The sequence below is a fragment of the Acomys russatus genome, chromosome 29 (genome assembly GCF_903995435.1).
Source record: "Acomys russatus chromosome 29, mAcoRus1.1, whole genome shotgun sequence".
Lineage (NCBI taxonomy): Eukaryota > Metazoa > Chordata > Mammalia > Rodentia > Muridae > Acomys > Acomys russatus.
Window position 1 is genome coordinate 20,664,211 of NC_067165.1, and position 21,184 is coordinate 20,685,394.

The window sequence follows — 21,184 nt, forward strand, 5'->3', positions numbered from 1 at the left end:
GAGTAGCCAGTGCTCTTAACCATTGAGCCATCTCTCCAGGCCCCCTAAAAAAAATTTTTAAACAAAACAAACAAAAGTAATAAATAAGAACATTTTAAAAACTACAACCTCCAGGTCTCAAGCCATACACACACTCATAATCCCAACACTGAGAGACTGAGCCAAGAGGACTACTGTGAGTTCAAGGTTGGCCTGAGAGGTACAAGTCGACACTCTGTCTCAACACCCCCACTCCAAAATTAAACAAACAAATAAATAAAAAGTCATACCAGGCGTGGTGGTACATGCCTTTAATCCCAGCATTCAGGAGGCAGAGGCAGGTGGATCTCTGTGAGTTCAAAGCCAGTCTGGTCTACAAAGTGAGTCCAGGACAGCCAGGGCTACACAGAGAGACCCTGTCTCGAAAAACCAAAAAACAAACAAACAAACAAGTAAAGTCCCTATAAGCTAACCACTGCTCCTATAAATAAGAGACTTTACTGTTTCATATACAACTGTAGTATAACTACCAAAACATCCATCAAATTTTACTTTACCAGACTGAAGATATGAGAATCCCCTTTCTTTCCACCACTACCAGACTATGACTGGGATATGATATCTAAGTGTTAGGAACCAAAAAGTATTGCAATACCCAGAATGTGCAAGGCCGTATCCTAACAGTGACACAGCTACAGTGATAAAGACTAACAAAAAAATTAACAGGATTCAATTTGTTTATCCATCACTGACAAATTTCTCCAATCCCACATTCTTTGAGAAAAGGATGCTTTTCTTTATGCTCTGAATCCTATGTCCTCCTCTATACTTAGGAGTCTTTGCAGAGGTTGTGGGTCTCTGTGAGTTCCAGGCCAGCCTGGTCTACAAAGGGAGTCCAGAACAGCCAAGGATACACAGAGAAACCTTGTCTCGAAAAAGCAAAGCAAACAAACAAAAAAAACAAAAACCCAAAACAACAACTACAACAAAACCTAGACAAGCGCAGGACAAAGGAGTAGGAAGAAGATGGTGCTATCAGTGAGATGACCTCAGCATAAATGCAAAGCGATGGGAGCCCTGCCACTACCGCTAAGGACTGTATAAACAATGCTAGAGCAAATGTGACAACAGTCTAGCGTAAAGCTAAAGAGCCCAGGAAAAGAGACCAAAAACCAAAAACAATTCCTGGGGCCAGGATCCAACAGGAGCTGACAGAAGTAATTTCTTACAAAGAGATCAAGGGCACATCCCCATTTCTCACACCAAAGAGCAGTAAGGTCCACTAACTTCCTCATTACAGCATACGAAGACCCAGTGCCTTATCTACAGAGCCACCACTTAAAAAGGCAGCAGAAACAGACGGCTGTGATGGCACACGTGTTCAATCCCAACAGCTGGAAGGCAGAGGCAGGTGGATCTCTGAGTTCGAGGCCAGCCTGGTCTACAGAGTGAGTTCCAGGACAGCCAGGGATACACAGAAAAACCCTTTCTTGAACAAAACCCCCCACCACAAAAAAAGACAGCAGAAACTGCCATACCATACCTTTATGTGTATGATAATGCAATAAAACCTTTAAAAAACTAAAGACTCTAGGAAAAGCACCAAGGGACTTCTACATAGTCACTTACCTACTAAGGCTTGCTTCTCTAACCGTGCCATTAAGCTATTTGCCATTTTTCTTCCTTGCTGCCATTTATTCTTAGCTTCTGAGGGATGATGACGGGGTCCTCTCAACTCATGTGCACCTACCTCAGGTCACTTGGATCTGACTTAGCTATGATGATGGACACAGCTCAGAGGACCAGTCGTTGTTGTTCCTGTAAGTTTTGAAGCTCAGATCTGATTTGAGCTTCCCTGAACCTTCCCCGATATGTACGCTTCGGACAAGTTGTTTAACCTCTTCCAGCCTCCATCTCCTAAAATATTACCACATACAGGGGTCTGAAAGAGAATGGTCCCCATAGGCTCACATATTTGAGTGTTTGGTCCCTAGTTGGTAAAACTCGGAAGGATCGGGAGGGAGGCCTTGTTGGAGGCGTGCCGCTGCCTCCTGCTTATGGATCAGATGTAAGCTGCTCTTGGCCACCGCTGCATGTCAGCTTACCTGTTGCCGTGGCCCTGTCAGGATGGTCTTGGACTCACACTCTACAGCCCAAATAAACTATTTTATAAGCTGCCTTGGCTGTCGTGTTTTATTATAGCTACAGGAAAGCAACTAAGACCTACACACTCACTATCAAGATGAAAGAATGTAAATTAGTCTTGTAAATGTAATGTCAGCATAAACAGTTATTACCACTGCTATTTATTACCAATTATGCTAATTAGAGCAATAAAATGACTCAGGCCTCCCTTAGGAGAGTCACACCGTAAAATTCATCTCTGAAATAGCTATGGCTCCTGAGCTCTTCTGCGTACATATGGACAAAAGGGAACTGGCAGAAACGTAAGTCAGAAAAAACAAAGTGGACAGAGTTACAAGAGAAAAGGAGAGTTGCAGATCCATTTTGACTCCTAGAGGTTGTGGGATCAAGAGCTCTGGGATCCTTCCTACCCACCCAACCCATTTCCATGCTTACTTGAGCACCTCTTCTCGACATTGTTTTTGTGGTGCGAAGCAGGCGATGGCCCAGACTTTGATCTCAATCCCGTTGTAGAACTGTTTCCCACGCATGTCCCAGACACCTTGGTTGGGTGTAGCAATGGCCCGGTTCTAGGGACAGGCAGAAGGGGCGCTCAGGTGAGCCTCAGTAAAGCCATGTGAGGGGGAATCAAATGCCCCTGAGTATACAGCCCAACCACCCCCATATACCCGAGATATGTTGTCTGGCCCTGACCCTGCTCACCCGGCCGCCATACTGCAAGATGGGAGCCGGCAGCACTCGCCCCGTCACCTCCGTCATGTCATCTTTCACTTTGATTCCAAATTCCTGGATGTAGGGATCTAAGTTGTAGCTGGCATTCTTCATCTGCAGGGCAAAAGAAGCGGATCTCAGGAGACCAGCAGCTTAGCAACACAGCTCACGTTCTGGGTCCCAATGAGAGAGCCCTGAAGAGAAGCTGAGGCTGCCAAAAAATAGCCCTAAAAGGGGGCTGGGAAAATAGAATATGAAGGGAGTGGAAGCAGAAACGGGAGCTGAATTATAAAGAAGGGGAAAAGTAGCTAAAGGCTCAGAAAGGAAGAACAGCCCTGCAAAATCTCAGACAGTGAATCCCGACGTGGCTGGGCGTGGTGGCACACACCTGTGATCCCAGCACTAGAGAGGCAGAAACAGGCAGATCTCTGTGAGTTCGAGGCCAGCCTAGTCTACAAAAGGAGTCCAGGACAGCCAAGGCTACACAGAGAAACCCTGTCCCAAAATCAATTAATCAATCGATCACTCAGTCAATCCAGACCTAGGTTTCTCTGAAGGAAGGGCTTGCTGGACTGACCATTAAAGCATCTGTGCTACCAGGGGCCCCAATCCTCAGTGAACAGCATGCATTGCTCAGCAGCCCCACTGACCAGGCGACTGATCTCCTCCTGTCTGTCTGGAGCTGACCTAGCTGTAGCCTTTATCATGGTCGAAGTCTGGTTGTCAGTCAGCTTCTTAATGCACCGCTGCCCAGCCACAATGTTACAGACCTGAGGAGAGGAGGGTAAGTGGTTATGGCCTGAGTACAGCCTACTTTAGCTATCAAGCAGGGGGGAAAGGGCTATAGAACCCTTTACGCAAAAATACATTGTGACCAAAAGTTGGGAATCCAGGGTGGATCTGTGATCAGGTCTCATGTGTTAAATACGTACAATTCCATAGAGTGTCTGGAGATTAAATAAAGACAGAAAGAGCTGCACAGTCCTGGAACACTGTACTCAGCAAACTATAACATAAATTATTATGACCCAAGGACTAAGTCCTCAGCTCTTTTGAATATCAAAAACACAATATAATAAAGCAAATCAGATTCCAATGGTGGCAAGAAGTGCTCCTCCATCTGCGACCAACCAAGAGGAGCAGAGATAGCTTAAAATTCTTCAGCCCCTGAGGAATAAAGTACAGGAATCACTATTTGCTTTAGTCTTTTGTGTGTGTTAGGGGACATGGGGTATTGGGGGACTTATGAATCCTAGGCAAGCGAGGGACCAACTGAGCTGTCTCCAGCCACAGAAATCACTGCTTCTGTAGGTTGACAGAGTTCTTTGTTAGTATGAGGAGCATCCTGCTACTTGGTTCCTTTGTCCTGTGCACAAAATGGAAATCAGAAACAATGCCCAGTGACAACTAAGATGTTGACTTCTTATAAGTGTAGGAAGCCAATTGGTTTCAGAAGGCTTATGTTTGAAGTGCAGCTTTGTACTTCCAAATGATGTTACCTAGGGCTAGTTCTCTTTTCTGTTTCTTTTTCTTTTGTTGTTGTTGTTTGTTTGTTTTTCTATACAGCTGCCCTGGAACTCTGTAGACCAGGCTGGCCTTGAACTCACAGAGATCCATTGAGCTAGGCTCTTAACTGCTCCAAGACTCATCTTTCATCTCAGCTATGATTAAAAACAAAACAAAAATCACCGTCTCAGGATGCTGTATGGCCAATGTTTTGTATGCACCGGCTCTAGTTCTAGCTCCCAGAGTTCATATTAAGCAATGGGAAAGAAAGGCAGGCCAAGGTTACCACCTGCTTTTAAATTCCACATTTCAAAGAATACACACGAGCACCCAGAACTGTTGAGAGTTACTTTCCTAAAGATGCTTTCAAATAGTGGCACTACTCAGGCAGTTACCGCTTCAGAACCAGCACCAGCAGGAAACTACAAAAGGAATGCAGCAAAACTGGAACTCTGCATTGTTGGTGGAAATACAAGACAGTGAAACTGCTGTGGATAACTGCATGGTGGCTCCTCACAACATTAAATACATGATTACCATATGAGCCGGCAACTCCACTCCTGGGTATGTGCTCAAGAGAAGAGAAAGCCGGGTTGAGTAGGTGTTTGTACACCCTTGTTCATAGCAGCACTATTTATGTAAGTGCTATTTGTGTGTCCATCCGCATTATAAAATAGAAACCAAATGTGGTTTACACACGCAGAAGTGTATTAGGCTTTAAAAAGGGAGAGGGTCCTAACACAGCACGACATGGAGAACCTTGAGGACATCCTGCTAAGTGAAATAAGCCAGTCAGAAAGAGCAGCCATATGCTCCTGCTTGCGTGAGGAACCTAGAGGAGCAGCCAATTCCTAGGAAGGGAAAGCAGAACCCTGTGGAGGCTGGAGGCGGGAGGCCGGTCTTTAATATCTGGGGATAGTTTCAATTCTAGATGAGGAAAATGTTCTGGAGATAGACAATATGAAAATACCTAATGTCTTAGAACTCTACACTCCATGATTAAAATGCTAACTTTTATGCTATAAACTGCGGACTACAATTTGACAAAATAAAGAGTAGTGAAAGAATGAACTGTCTTGAACATAAACAAATGATCTTGCTGAGTCTCTTGGTGGCCTGAATTACTACTTAAGGAATTCAAAGACCTATGTTGGTGGCACTGGCTATTTTTAGTTCCTAGAGGAGGAGCTTCAAATAATCCATATTCTCTTACTTACACCTTCCACAGATTCCAAGTATAATTAAAATAAAATCCACCTGACTAGAAACTGGAACCTTCATTCACTGCTGATAGGACTGTAAAATGGGAGATGAGTCTGGCTGCACTTAGGACATTAAACAGCTATGTGTAGTTCCACTCTTATATATGTATGCAAGAGAAGTTTTTAAAATGTTTTTCTTTTTTTAATTTTTTTTTGGTTTTTCGAGACAGGGTTTCTCTGTGTAGCCTTGGCCATCCTGGACTCACTTTGTAGACCAGGCTGGCCTCGAACTCACAGCGATACGCCTCCCGAATGCTGAGATTAAAGGCGTGCCGGCTGAGAAGTTTTTAAAATGTATTCAGAGCTGGGCATGGTGGCGCACTCCTTTAATCCTAGCACTTGGGAGGCAGAGGCAGGCTGTGAGTTCAAGGTCAGCCCGGTCTACAAAGTGAGTCTAGGATAGCCAAGGCTACACAGATGAGGACGAACCTTGGAATAATTATGCTAAGTGAAAGAAACCATTCATGGCAGGCATGGTGGCTCACACCTGTAATCCCAACCCTCAGGAGGCAGTGGCAGGTGGATCTCTCTGAGCTTGAGGCCAGCCTGGTCTACAGAGTGAGCTCCAGGACATCCAAGGCTACAAAGAGAAACCCTGTCTCGAAAAACCAAAACGGAAACAAGAAAGAAGAGAAGCCATTCACAAAAGGCCACAGACTGTATGATTCTGTTTATATAATTTGCCCAAAATAGGCAAATCCACAGAGAAAAAAAAATAGCTTAATGGCTATGAGAGACCATGAGGGAAAGAAGTATGGGCTTCCTGCTGGAGGTTATAAAACACCCTTGAATTAAATAGTGATGATGCCTGTATAATTATGTGAGTAACTAAGAACCACTCAATTGTATAATATCATACTTTTATAACGTCAATTATGTCTTGATAAAGCCACTGAATTTTTTTTTTGGTAAAATCCTCCACAACATCCAATACAATCTAACTCGCCACCTTTTCCACCACCATCACCCATTACTTACTTTTCTCAAAAAAAATGCATACCGTGTCTTGCTTTAGAGCTTTATCAGCTATTCCTCCTGCCAGGAAAGCTTCTCCCTTGTCCCTGCTATTATTACAAGGACGGTAGCCATAATTTGGGACTCAGATCAAATGTCTCCTATAAGAGGTCATCCTTGACAACAATAGCTAAAATAGTCCCTTGACCTGTTTTATTACTTTTACAACACTCACTACCATTTGTAACTACATATGCAGCACTTATCAATTTGTTGCCTGTCTTTCTAGAAGAATAAACAGTCCATGAGAGGAGGGACCCTTTCTGGTTTGGTTTTTGTTGTTGTTGTTTGGTTTGGTTTGGTTTTTCGAGACAAGGTTTCTCTGTGTAGCCTTGGCTGTCTTGCACTCGCTTTGTAGAGCAGGCTGGCCTCGAACTCACAGGGATCCACCTGCTTCTGCCTCCCGAGTGCTGGGACTAAAGGTGTGGGCCACCATGCCCAGATTTTTTTGGGGAACGGGAGTTTGAGAGGGTGTCCATGTGTAGCCCTGGCTGTCCTAGAACTTGCTATTTAAACCAGGCTGGCTTCAAACTCACAGAGATCTGCCTGCCTCCACCTCCCTAGTGTTAGAATTAAAGGTATGCACCACCACAACCAGGCTCCTTTCTCTTTTTTTAATCTCTATACTTCTAGTACGTAAAACTTTATATAACATATGCGCTTAATAAATAAGCAACAATACAAATCAAGGAATATACGCGATTCATCTTGAAAACTACTGTTTCAACATAAATAACATTGTTTAAAAATGTCAGCTTCTGTCTGTTTTCCCAAAGGTTCTGAGTTCAATTCCCAGCAACCACATGATGGCTCACAACCATCTACAATAAGATCTGATGCGGTCTTCTGGCATGCAGGTGTACATGAAGGCAAAACATTGTATATATAATAAATAAGAAAATCTTTAAAAAAAGAAATGTGAGCTTGCAGCAGCTATCAGTTTGTGGGGACCTGTCCCTAAGGCCTCAGTTTACAGCTCTCAGGACACGCCGCCTCCATGCCACTGCTGGTGTGTCAGCTGCTATCAGGAGTCGGGGCTCTTGCTCTGTTTCCCTTGCCCTTTATCCTCACTTTCTTCCATTAGGTTCTGAAACCGCAGAAGTTCAAAAGAAGCTTGAGCTTTAGGTTCACAGAAGCCTCAACCCCTGCTGCTGGCGTAAGTGGGGAGACTATGCCACTCTCCGATCCTAGTATACATGTATGACTCCCCTTTTAGATTTTATAAAAGACAAGTTCTGACTCAGTCGGTGGAGGCGAGTTCTGCATTTGAAACAGCTCAGGTGTGGCCTATTCTGTTGGCACACTGATGATCCTTCATAATCATACACGGGGCCAGAGAATGAGGCTGTCAGGAATTCTTCATGCGGCATTTGCCTAGAGAGTCTCACTGGTATTCTATGACTTAAATAGGATTATTTACTATTTAATAGGGTTATTATTATAGTAATAGAAAGTATTATTTCACTGAGCATGGTGGCACGCCTTTAATCCCAGCACTCAGGAGGCAGAGGCAGGCGGGTTGCTGTGAGTTTGAGGCCAGCCTGGTCTACAAAGCAAGTCTAATAAGACAGCCAAGGCTACAGAGAGAAACCCTGTCTCGAAAAAACCAAAAAGTATTATTTCTATTAAAAGGGTACTACAAATATCCTCTTGCTGGCTGCTGAATTTCAAAGGTCTGTGAAGTACAAAGGCAGGAAAATCTGGAGTTTTGTTTGTTTTTGTGTTTTGAGACAGGGTTTCTCTGTGTAACAGCCCTGGCTGTCCTAGACTTGCTTTGTAGACCAGGCTGGCCTTGAACTCACAGAGATCTACCTGCCTTTGCCTCCCGAGTGCAGGAGTGTGCACCACCCTGGGCTAAAATCTGGAGACTTTCTTTCCTAATACAGCATACTAACCACTGGGCAAATGAGATTTACATTACAGGTAACATTTGTCTCCATTTTCTTTAAAATAAGATATAATTGTGTTTCCAGGTCACTCATTATCCCTAACTTCTTTTTTTATTTTTTAATATTTATTTATTTATTATGTATACAGTGCTCTGCCTGCATGTACTGCAGGCCAGAAGAGGGCACCAGATCTCATTGTGGATGGCTATGAGCCACCATGTGGTTGCTTGGAATTGAACTCATGACCTCTGGAAGAGCAGTCGGTGCTCTTAACCGCTGAGCCATCTCTCCAGCCCCCATTATCCCTAACTTCAAACAGCAGAAAAGAGAAATTAAAAGACACGTATGTGATTATCTAAGCTCAGTTGACACAGGGCTTGCCTAGCATGCATAAAACCTTGGGTTCAATCCCCAGCACCTCGTAAATTGAGTGTGGCAGTTTATGCTTAGGATCCCAGTCCATGGGAAGTGCAGAAGGGAGGATTAGAAGTTCCATGCTATCCCATCCCTGTCTAAATGTGAGTTCAAGGCCAGGCTGAGCTATAGACTTGTCTCAAACAAACAAGAACAGTAGGTACAGCTTGTCCTTCTGCCTACAGGCCCTGAAGAACATGAGAGTAAAGGCAGGGCAGAGAAAAAATTCACCAAGTAGGAAGTCTATGCTTCATATGAACACAACCTTAAACCTTCCTAGAGCATCAACTGTCCAAGCTCTCAGGTGAGGAGGGAGGCGGCGAGCGGCTCAACAACAGGCCTGCACTGGGTAGCGCCGGCAGCCTTACCTCGAGGGGCAGATACGTGTGCTTCTGTTCTTGCCCAACCTGTAGGCAGGGCAGGTGGGGATACTTGAGCTGAAGGTTATATTTCTGCTTGAAATACTGTGCCACGGTGCACTCCACAGTCTGCCCGCTCTCCAGCTGCAAGGGAAACCTGTGTGGAGGGAGGGACGGGAGCATCATAACTTAACCCTGCTTCCCCACAGCCACAACCACAGACAGCGTCAAGCCTTGCTTCATCCTCTTTGATCACTGCCACTCATGGGGAAGCAAGCGCTACATGGCTTCACTGGAAAAGCCAGATTTGATGGACAAGTTCGACAACAGTCAACCGTATCTCACTCATCTGTATTTCTAAAGCCAAAACAGGACACTAAAGAGTCCGGCATAACCTGGCATCAAAAAATAAAGGGGGATGGGGCAGGCGGGGATGGAACCTGACGGTTTTCCTACACCTAATCGAGGGACTTTAGTTTTTTCAGGAGGAAGAATTAAAATATTTTCTATTTATAGGTCCAACAGTAATGGGTGGACCATGCATGTTTACAGTAAAGGTCCAAGGAGAAAACCAAGAAAGGTAAAACTCATGGAGATAGACAAGAGGCCGCCAAATTCTCATCGCTTTTCTTCAGGCTCAGGCCAGGCCTTATTCTGAGGGACCACACAAGAAGGGAGTGGGTTAGGGAGCTCAGCCCACCGCTACCGGTTGACTGCTCTTAGCGGCGGGTGCTGCCAACTTACGTCTGATGGCTAGCAGGGCGGCGGGTAACATTACACACGCGGTATTTCCTCTTCATCTGTCCACAGTGGGTCACTTCCACCTTCAGGCCTGAGATACACACACCACTTGTCAAAGCTGAAACAGACTACTCATGCTCCCTTGCCTGGCCCTTCCAGAGGGATTGCCTCCTCTTAGGGTTAGAGAAAGCAGCGCTTCCCCTTCCCCATTTGGGCTGGTCCTCACCTTTTATCTCCTTGGTAAAGCGAACACGCTGGGAATCCGTGAGGGGCTTGGGTTGTTCATCTATGTTCCTGATGTCCAGGACCTCACACATGAACTCAATCACTGGCTGTGCTTTGTAAAAGGCAGTGGCTGAGACTGTAGGGACAGGGGAGGGACAGCTAGGCTCAGATTCTTTCAGAAAAAAAAAAAAATGAATGAAGCCATTAAACGTTATACCCTCTTCTTTATAGGGTACCAGGATAGGGATGGGGCGTGCCAGGGCTACAGGAATTAGACTAGGAGTGTGGCTGCAGAGCTGGGAGGGACGAGGCTGGGAGTGTGGTCACTGGATTTAGGGTGCCCCTGGCTCCATAGCTCTCCCCACTCACCATCAATGTTGAGCATCATCTTCCACATGGCAGGGCGCACAGACTGGTGAAAGCCGAACCAGACCTCGCGCCCACCCCCCAGCGGGTGGTAGTAGCCCTCAGGCGGTGAGAAGAAGGAGCGGCCCACAGGGGTGTACCTGGCAGGGACAGGCAGAGAACTGGTCCCTAGGGCACAGGCCCCCACCCTGTGAGGCATCCTGGGCACGGAGGAGCCCTGGCCTGGAAGGCAGGACACCAGGGCTTTAATGCCAGCTCTGTTCTTGGGCCAATAGTAAGACTGACCTTGTACAAGTTTCTACCTTTTCTCTGCCCTGCAGGGATAGATGGAGTGAGGCCAAAATGATACCTAAGGAAAGGGCCAGGGGTCTAACCATCTAAATGTATATATAGATATATACTTGCCTGGCTCACAGTAGGGCTTCAGTTTTCCCCCCAATGAAATAGCAAGGGACCTTAATACTGATTCGCTCCCTCCTCCCCGACAGCAGTTTTGCCAACACTTGTACCTTAGATAATAACTATACGCACTACCTCATAGATGCCAGGTGCCTCATGGCCACATCCAGGGCTTGCACAGACTCCAAGGGCACAGGGATCTGGCCACTGACCAGGGCTTCATGCAGCATGCGCCAGCTCACGATGGCGAGCCACTTGATGGAGACCTTGAAAATTCTATCCTTCCCTTCCCCAGGGATTGTCACCTCAAAGTCAACCTTCAGGAGAGGAACAAGGAGCCGATTACTATCCCGTCCCCACAGACTAGACGTCCTGCCCTACTCACTGTCTCCCACTCGACAGATCAGCCAGAGCTTCCTTGAAGTCACCAAGGGCTCACAATTTAAAAACCTGAGTAAAAACCCACACCCTTATTTCCAGCGATGAACACCCTTATTTCCAGCGATGAAGCCCAGTGCTTCTGGCCCTCTCAACCCGGAAGATAATCCTCTGGGTCAAAATTTTTTTTTATTATTATAAATCTAATCTCAGTCTGCCTGGGGACAGGCTTACAGTACACTAGGCGCCCACCCTGACTTATCATGCCCAGAAATATACTTTTCAGCACAAAAGAAAACAGGATCTCCGGCCTCCCGGAGGGCCTCCGTGAGCTCCGTTCCACGGCGGCTTCCACAGCAGAGCATCGCAGGCCTAGCCCATCCCTGGCCTTACCCTCTCGTTGCCAATGGGCAGTGCCGTGACAGTGTAAATGTTCCTCTTCCCATCATACACAGGCTTGCGGTCCCCAAAGATCTGAGGTTTGAAATGCTGGACCATGTACTCCACCACCTCCCTGTGAAAGACAGGCGTGGCACGCGGGAGCTGAGAATGACACTTCAGGTGTCAATCTCCCATCTCCTGTGCTCACTCCTAACATCTACTGTAAGGCAGCGCTTCTCAGGCATCAAAATTCCCAGGAATCGCCAGGAGACTTCATGAAAACCCGCTACTGATTGGTAGGTCTACGGTGTGGCTTGAAAACCCACACTTCTGACATCCTGCTGACGATGCTGGTCCTCAGATCACCAAGACCCCCACAGACCTTCTGAGGGGAAAAAGGCCTGAGGGGAGAAAGTTCCCAGGGCTATCCCGAACCTTCCACAACCTCTAATTCCCAGTCTGTCAAGTTAAAAAAAAAAAAAAAAAAAAAAAAAGGAACAGAAGGAAAAAGATCTGAACTAGACTAGAAATAATAAACTGTAGAATGTGTTCATCTCTCCAGCTCTCTCAAGCTTTACCTCTGTTTTCTCTCCATTATCATTTCATCACTCTCACTTCTGACTTCTTCTGACAATGCCTCTGAAAATGGACAACGTCTGGGTTTAAACTGCCCTATGCCAATGACTCCACCGCTAGGACTTCACCCTGCAGACTCACTCACACTTCAGTGAAAATATGCATCCTTACATAATACTTCACAGTTTCAATCTTGTAGCAAAAGTTTAGACTGAATCTAACTATTCCTTAAACCAAGCAAGTTATATGGCAATTCCATGGGATATCTACAAAAGCAAGAGGCAGGGCTACAAAATATGTGGCTAAACAGAAAAATGAGCACCATAGAACAAAGTAGTTGGTTGTACATTAATATTATATATGTGCATATAATATTATGTGTCATGCATGTATATACTAGTGTAAATATACATTATACGTAATGCTCATGTATAATTAATATGTATATTAATTGTATATACTTATATACAATTATGTGTATACACGTGTATATGCACACACACATATATAATATGTAATAATTAATGTAATTAATAGCATATGCATACATTAATACTAAAATTAATAGATAATTAATGATAATGAGTAATTGATGCTAATATTAATATAAAATATATTGTATATACATGTATATGATAGAAACATCTATATGATACTAATGTATGCATGCACAGAAAACTATCTGAAAATACACTCAAGATTGTTTGAAAATTTTCTGGGGACAAAAATTTTTCACTGCTAGACGTCTTCTTCTTCTTCTTCTTCTTTTTTTTTTTTTTTTTTAGGTTTTCAAGACAAGGTTTCTCTGTGTCACAGCCCTGGCTGTCCTAACTCCCTATGTAGTCCAGGCTGGCCTAGAACTCACAGAGATCCACTTGAATCTGCTGGGATTAAAGGCCTGCACCACCACGCCCAGCTTCACTGCTAATTCTTAAAGTTTTTAATTGTGCATTTGGTTTTCAAGTAACGATACAATTTACAATAATACAACTTCTAAGAGTAATCCCTGCAACTATGTACCCCACAACATCTGAAAGCAAGAACACCCTTTCTCACTCCTGCGTCTCTGACCTCGCCTCTTACCCTCTCCTTCCTCCAGCTCCTTTACACCCATTCTTACAAGTTCCCTCCTCGTCCATTTCAACAAATGCTGGAATGTGATAGGTGCTACACTTCCCCTGTGTAGTGTGCTCTAGCCAACATATTCCTCTTTCCCTGTCTGACAAACTGCACCAGGTGCCATCCACATGCATCACTCACCGGTTGACTCTGCGAGGACACTTATCTGGCTTGATGTCCACCTCGTAGTGGTAAACGTCAATCTTAGGAATGTCCACCTCAAAGTAATTGGCCAGAAGCTTGATTGGCTTGCCCACAGTGCCAATGCCAGGCCGGCGAGGTGCCTGGAACACCTGCTGCAGGGGAGGCAGGTAGGCACCTGCAGCTGTGAAGACAAAGAGGCTAATGAGGACAGAGTCTGGCAATCTTCTAACTCCTATAATCGGAAAAGGCCTACCAGATGAAGACCAGGGGAGTACCGTCTCTTTCCTGTTTCCTCCCCCAGCATGAGGCTTCCACTAGCTCAGACATTCCCAGACTCACTGTTTTTTCCTGATAACTTACTTTGCTTTTATTTTTTTTGCTTTAAATCCTTCTTCAGTTAGGAAAAATGTGTATCTTAGACTTCATCAAGTAAATGTATAATGAGCTCCTATCACAGCAAAGGAAGGGGCTAAGCCTGTCTTCTTTCCACACGCGCTTGAGACAGCCATCTCTCCCAGGTATCTTGCAGATTAAGAAGGTCCTGTTCTCTGCTACCAGCTGCTCAGTTCATCATTACCATGCAGAACACAAAATGGCAGCACAACTTTGAAATTACATCCTCTGTTAATGTGGACAGAAGAAAAGACCCCCAAGAAAGCCAGGCTGGAAGGACAAGGCCAGTGCCTGAGACAGGAGTAAGACATGGTTGGAGCTGGAGAGAGATAAAGAAGAAAAGGTAGCCAGGCGTGGTGGCGCACACCTTTAATCCTGGCACCCAGGAGGCAGAGGCAGGTGGATCGCTATGAGTTCGAGGCCAGCCTGGTCTGCAAAGTGAGTCTAGAACAGCCAAGCTACACAGAGAAACCTTGTCTCAAAAAAAATAAAAATAAAAATAAACAAAAACAAAAAAGAAAAGGCTAGAAGGACAACATCTGGAGACTAACAAAATGAAGAGAGGCTAGCAGGGGTGGGAGAAAGGGTCAGAGTTGGAGGTCACAAGAGAAAATGGCTTGAACTGGTCGGGAAAAGGAGGGACGGATGTAGGTAGGGCAAGGTACACTGGCGTTAGGGTATAGGGAAGGAACTATCAAGACGCAGAAGGAAAAAAAGAAAGCTCACGTGAAGAAAGCTGGAGGCGCAGTGGGAAGGAAGATCCTGGGTGAGGGGGGGGGCTTGGGAAAGGACAGGCCAGCATGGCTGCTACTTCAAGTCTTATTTTCTAGGGTTCTCCCTCTCTCTCCCTCCCTCCCTCCCTCCCTCTCTCTCTCTCCCTCCCTCCACTCCCGTGTGTGTGTGTGTGTGTGTGTGTGTGTGTGTGTGTGTGTTGACTAGGTAAAGCCTTTGTGTGTGTTCAGCACTATTGTTCTTGCCAGCAACCAGCCCAGGTAGAAGGAGAGGGATGAACCGGCCCAGACCCACCCTTAACCAGAGCTCGGCTCTCACAGACGTGGGGGTGGTGGGGTGGTGGAGGGCATGGACCTACTTCAGCAAGGAAGTCAGGAAGAGGCCAGAACCCTCGTGGGTGGTACACACTCCCCAAAGCTGAGGGACTTGGTCTCCCTTTAACCACCTGTCAAGTCAGCCCCAGCCCCTTTCTGCAGAGGAACACGAAAGTCCAACCCAAAGGCAAAGGGCTGTAAGGGCACTACCAGGCCAGTGACGGACAAACATCCCTATGACACACAACCTAACCCTGTAAAGTTTACTGTCCTACGTACACTCCTCACCATCCTTTTGACACCATCAGGGTGTCAAAAGAAGGGCCCACATTTGACTTGGTCATAGCTCAAGCTAATGCCAGGCATAAACACAGGTATTCAGTATGCTCATATGAAATAAATGAACAAACACACACATCGGCACACCACACGAGTACCCAACCACGCAAACGTGCTTGCAACTGTCCCAAACAGTCACAAACTCTGCACAGGAGAAGTACTTGCCCTCTTTTGGGTATATCTTTCCCTTCCCCAAGTTCTAGGATTCCATTCACCTTTGGACTCTTAGACTGACTAACCAGTTGAGATCCTGGGAGAAAGACATCCCTCTAGAACTAGAGGCTAAGCAGAAATGATAGGGGGTGGACAGACACTCCCCTCAGCACGCTCTGCACCCTAGAAATGGACAGCACACCAGTGCCTGAGCGCACTCTCCTCTCTGGGAGTCAGGGAAAACGGAAAACGAATCTCCACTTCATCCCCCAAACTAGGGAAGAAGACAAGAGGAAACCTCCGCCATTCTGTCCCAGGGAACTCTCCACAGCTGTACAGTCTCCACGCCTCAACCGCGCCCTGCCCCCAGCTTTTAGCCTGAGAAAGGAAGACACTTCCCTTCAGACCCAGACAGGGACAGACGGCCACTTTGTGATGCAGATGAGGGCCCCAGCACGGAGGACAAAGCTCCAGCCTAGGGGGAGAGGGGCGGGGCCCTTCCCTGCAGACAAAAGCAAGAAGGGAGGGGCCCTGAAAATGACACTCCCCCTCCCCCACCCGAGCCAGCACTGAGAAGGAAAAGTAGCCGAGCTCAAGGCCCAGACCCAGGATTCCTCTCCAGCAACTCAGAGGCTCACACATCTCCTAAAGAACCTGACTGCCTACTCAAAGGGCATGTACTTTTTCTCTTTTTTTAGGTTTTTCGTGACAGGGTTTCTCTGTGTTAACAGCTCTGGCTGTCCTAGACTTGATTTGTAGACGAGGCTGGCCTTGAACTCGGAGATTCACCTCCCTCTGCCTCCCAAGTGCTGGGATTTACAGGTGTGCACCGACCCACCTACATGCCCAGCTAGGGCATGGACTCTAGATAAGTTAGGTGGTGTGCAAGAAAAGACTAAGAGACCAATCAATCTCTCCAAAAATATTTGTCCACAAACATTAAACGCCCACATGCACAGACACAAATTGCAGAATATGAACATGGGTTTAACCATATGTTCACACTTGAATGTGACCTGAGTCAATCAATAAGCCTTCACTGTGTCGAGGCCTCCATACACCAGGCAACTGGACAGCACCCCTACTCTCAACGTGCTCCCAGGCTGGTCCACGTGCCTGAGCACACCTGCACACGGACGGCACATCTGGACATGAGCAACACAGCTTAGTTTTGAGCTCTCTCAGAACAATACTCCAACATGTTCCAAGACGCCCAGAAGGGAACAGTTATGGGATCTCTCTATGAGACGTCCCAGCCTGAATTTTGATTCCATCTTTTGATAAAGCCACAAGCATTTCTCCATTGATATAGCTGACTCCTCTGCTCCAGCCCTTTACCTAGAAGCTTTTTTTCCTATGACAAACAAGCCTATTTCTTCATCACCTCAGAACCCACTAGACACTCATCAACACTAAACCATTAGTGATTTAGGACAATGAGCCTCCCTCAGTATGTCTGGATGTCCACAGGTTGTTGGTAACAGTCTCCAACCTAGGAAACTAGGAATTGCAGTCTACCTTACAAGGCTATTTGTGTTTTGGGGGAACATAGCCACTACACAGTGATCTGTGGATCACTGAATCAGAGATTTTGAAGAATTTTAAGAGCAATTCAATTGGCCTGGGAAAGATGTTTCCCAAAATCTTTGGAAAGTAAACAAAAATCCTGTTGTCAGCCCCATACCAAATGGAAGGAGGTGCTGACAGAGAACCTGAAGGATTCTGGGTCCAGACTGTTTTTTCTACCACACAGTGAAAGACCTAGAACACAGAAGGTGTAAGTCTACTGCCCATCCTTGTAAAAGTAATTTTTTTTCTCCTGGCTCGACTGTTACCCGGAAGGCTAACTGCCTCTTTCTGCTAACCTAGGCCTAGTCCTGGAAGCTTAGCATTCATACAATCTAATCCAGGCCTAGAATGTTTTACCCTCTGAGACTTACTGCTGAATAAGCTCACCCTTACATGTTTTTTCTGAGCTCTGGGCTGGCTGGTTCAACTCAGCTGTTCTGGCTCAAACTCTTCTCTCAGCTGATTTATTTAATTTGGCTTCTCTCGTGGCCCGGAATTGCTCTGCTTGGCCTCAAACTAACTCAGCAATGTGCCCTAATCTTCTGGCTTCTTATTTCCTGGCTCATTTCATCTTCACTCCTATTACTGTCCTGGTAAAACTGCCTCCACTCTCTGTAAAACTGCCCCTTAAGTAGCTTCCCTTCTATCTTCTCATGAGAGTTGGTGGTATTCTATTCTGTCAAATCTTCTCTGACTTGTCACCTTCTCTGTCACTCATTTAGACATCACTTTCAAACATGGGTGCTTCCTTCTACAAATTGTTTGGGATTAAAGGCAAGTTATCATCACGCTTGGATCTAAGCTTTTCTTTATCTAATACCTGCTCTATACCAAGCTGGCCTAGAACTCAGATCTGTTTGCTTCTGATTCCTGGATTAAAGGCATGTTTGTATTCCAGTTGAAACACATAGACCTAGGTCTTTGGATGTGATCTCTTGCCAGATGCTAATTCAATATTCTGAATTAACATTCTTCTACCGATCCTGAAGACTTCAGTCCTCTCTGGGCAGCCCTGCCTCAGTTTCTCCTCTGTTCTTTTTTGTTTGTTTGTTTTTGTTTTTCAAGACAGGGTTTCTCTGGGTAGCCTCAGCTGTCCTAGACTCCCTTTGTAGACCAGGCTGGCCTCGAACTCACAGCGATCCGCCTGCCTCTGCCCCCCAAGTGCTGGGATTAAAGGCCTGCGCCATCATGCCTGGCTTCTCCTCTATTCTTATCTACTTTTCTCCTGGCTATAAATAGTAAAAATAAATTAGGGCTACTATCAGAGTCAATGCTATAATCATGCCCACACCTCCAACAACTTGTTTCTTTTTTCTCTCTTTCTTTTTTGTTTGCTTGGTTTGGTTTGGGTTTTCAAGACAGGGTTTCTCTGTGTAGCCCTGGCTATCCTGGAACTCTCTGAGTACCTGGCTGTCGTTGAATTCCGAGATCTGCCTACCGGGATTAAAGGCGTGGGCCACCACTGCCCGGCTAACAACTTGTTTCTATCAGACAGACTAGCTTAGCAGCTTTGGGTCTAATGATATGCCCCTGACATGGGAAAAGACCCCCCTGGGAAACAGGAGCCACAAGTATATAGAGAGATTACACTGTAACATAAAGAGGCAATTCAAGAAAAAGGAGCCTATCCTTGGATTAAAAGCGCCCATCTCTCCTCAAAGGTGGTCTAAAAACTTAAGGCTCACATGGTTTTCAAGAAACTCCTGCTACGGGGCTTAAGGACCAAGTGTCAGAGACAACCCGCCCCCACCCCACTCCCAAAACAGAGATGAAGGTAATTTCCATTTGTACTCTGCCAACAGATCCTGAGAGAATGCATCCATCAGTACACTCACTCCTTTTCCCAAACCAAACTGGGCAGAGGAGGGGTAAGGGTATTCAAACAGCCACGCCCCCACCACACAGGGCAGCCCATTAGGCTGGTACCTCCGCGCATGCTCCCACGCCACCTAAGTCTCTAGCCTAAGGGGGAAATCCCTGGGCTAGATGCCCCGCCCCCCGTCCCCCTCCCTCGTCCCTATTCTACTGGCCCCTGACCCTCACCCCCGCTTCGGGCCCAGCTGGGCGGAGCTCAGAGGCCAGCTCAGGCGCCTACTCCCCAGAGACATTAGCTTAGCTCAGCCCAGCACAGCCGAGCACCCGCCCCCGGCAGGCGGTAGTACCAGGCCCATCTGTGTTGCCCCCCTTCCTCTCCTGGACACCTGGAGCCCGCCCCCCTGCCACCTGCCGGGCCTCCCCATAGGCCTTTCCAGACATCACGGAAGGACTCCCATGCATTCATTCAGGCCCTTCTCCCAGATTACTGCCCACCCTCACGACTGCATACTGCTTCCTAGGACAAACAGCCCGGGTCTCTGATCTTCACATGGCTCTCCGCCGGAACTACACACAGCCCCCTTCAAAACAGGCCCCCCATTCCCTAAGAGTCCCTCTCCGCACTCTGGAACCATGCTCTTCCCGCGGGAGCCTCCAGGGCTTTGGAACACACACTGCTCCCCGTTCCCGAGGGCCCTTACCTGCTCCCGAGGGTCCCGCTTCCATCCCATATACCCGTGCGAAGGACAGGCGGCCGGGAGACAGAGGAGTCCAGTGTGAAGGGCCTAGGTGCCTCGCACTTGCACTGCTCGGGCTCCCGGGCCGGGCTCGGCTTCCCCCCGAAGCCCGGCCGCTAGCGCCGTCGCCCCCGCAGCCTCCGTTGCCGCCGCCGCCGCGGAGCCTGCAGCAGCTCCCCCTACGAGCGCCCGAGTAGCTGCCAGTGCGCAGGCGCGACCGATGGGCCCAGGGGGCGGACGGGAACGAGTCAAGCCGGGCGCTCGACGGCAACAAAGGCCAATGGAGAGGGGCGGGGGCGCGGGGACCATGCAGCGGCCCCTGGCGGCCACTCGTGGCCCTGCAGCCTGGCGAGAGAGCTCCGGTGGCGGAATCGCGCAGTGGCGTAAGTGGGGCGGAGCTGGGCGACACCCCTTCTCTGGCTACAGCCTAGGGCCCTGTCTTCCCTGAACAGGTCCCTAGAAACCTAGTCACAGCCCCGGCCCTCGGCACAGAGCCTGGCTTCCACCTCATTCTCCTCCCCTCCTCCCCTCCTCCATCTCATCACGCAGGGGCCCAGCCTCCCACCTCTCTCAGTCACCCTCATCCTTTAAGTCTTGGCTGCCTTTGCGAAGTCAGTCTTTCTGCGTGCATCCCTAATCGCTGATCTCACCGACGGACGCCACCCTCTCTTGCAGGCCGCGTGCCGGGGCGCTGAGACCACAGATGTATTAAGAGACCCTGCCTACTCTGGAAGATGTCACAGTTTCAACACAAGTGTGGAGACAGAGCTCTCTATCTGCAGGACTGGGAAGCACCTGCCTCCACTTTCTCGTCTGCAGAAGTCGGTCGATTCGCTTTTGCTCTTACCAAATCGCTTAAATGACGTTTTTTATGTCAAAAACCCAAACGCTAATTTTTCATTATTTCTCTGCAGCATCTGACACTATGCCTTTATTTTTTAAGACTCTACCTGGCGTCCACATTTTCTTAAGTTTCCCAATGCCTGTCCTGTTCAGCTTTCTTCAATGGCTCTGTTCGCTTCAATATTCTGTTCACTGTAGGTCCAACCTGAGTTTTCTATTCTACTCTCTCCTCTCCTCTTCACAGCTACATCCCCTCTTAAAGCCCACGTGTCTATATCTAACCACTTCGCAGCTTCGTATTTCCTACTGTCTGCTGGACAGCTCCAGCTGCATCTAACACTTCAAATTTAAGTCCAAACCTAAGACGTTGCTTTCCTCTACAAAACATATGTATTTGTCCTGTCTTAAGGAATGGCATCTCCGTGCCAAAAATGTCGGTTCCTTCCTCTCTTGCCAATTTGCCCTATTCAACTGTGTCCTGACATGGTTACCTCTCAAAATCACTCCCTGCCATTCTCGTAGTTCCCTCGAGTGGGTACACTCTTCATACCTGGCCTAAAAAACCATCATGTCCTCTGTAGTCTCACATCATTCTCATTTGGTCTGCTGCCCTGACAGGATAATTCTAGTGAGACCTGGTTCAAACATCACTTACACACACACACACACACACACACACAC

General features: G+C 47.1%; 1 protein-coding gene across 4 annotated transcripts in view; it reads right to left on the reverse strand.

The window, feature by feature from the left end:
- The window catches only part of LOC127211971 (protein argonaute-1), a 34,175-nt gene extending 14,327 nt beyond the window's left edge, over positions 1-19,848 (reverse strand). The window contains exons 1-11 of one of the 4 annotated variants that reach the window (XM_051172057.1): positions 19,625-19,848; positions 13,606-13,789; positions 11,782-11,902; positions 11,146-11,327; positions 10,615-10,751; positions 10,247-10,381; positions 10,024-10,111; positions 9,289-9,436; positions 3,486-3,605; positions 2,818-2,949; positions 2,560-2,693 (exon numbers count right to left, since the gene is read on the reverse strand). In XM_051172057.1, coding sequence (XP_051028014.1) covers positions 2,560-2,693; positions 2,818-2,949; positions 3,486-3,605; positions 9,289-9,436; positions 10,024-10,111; positions 10,247-10,381; positions 10,615-10,751; positions 11,146-11,327; positions 11,782-11,902; positions 13,606-13,789; positions 19,625-19,649 — 1,406 coding nt within the window. In that variant the 5' untranslated portion in view covers positions 19,650-19,848. Of the gene's footprint in view, positions 1-2,559; positions 2,694-2,817; positions 2,950-3,485; positions 3,606-9,288; positions 9,437-10,023; positions 10,112-10,246; positions 10,382-10,614; positions 10,834-11,145; positions 11,328-11,781; positions 11,903-13,605; positions 13,790-19,624 lie in introns of those variants that run through there. The other 3 variants (XM_051172058.1, XM_051172061.1, XM_051172060.1) reach the window with 3 other exon arrangements.
- Between the last annotated feature and the right edge of the window lie 1,336 nt (positions 19,849-21,184).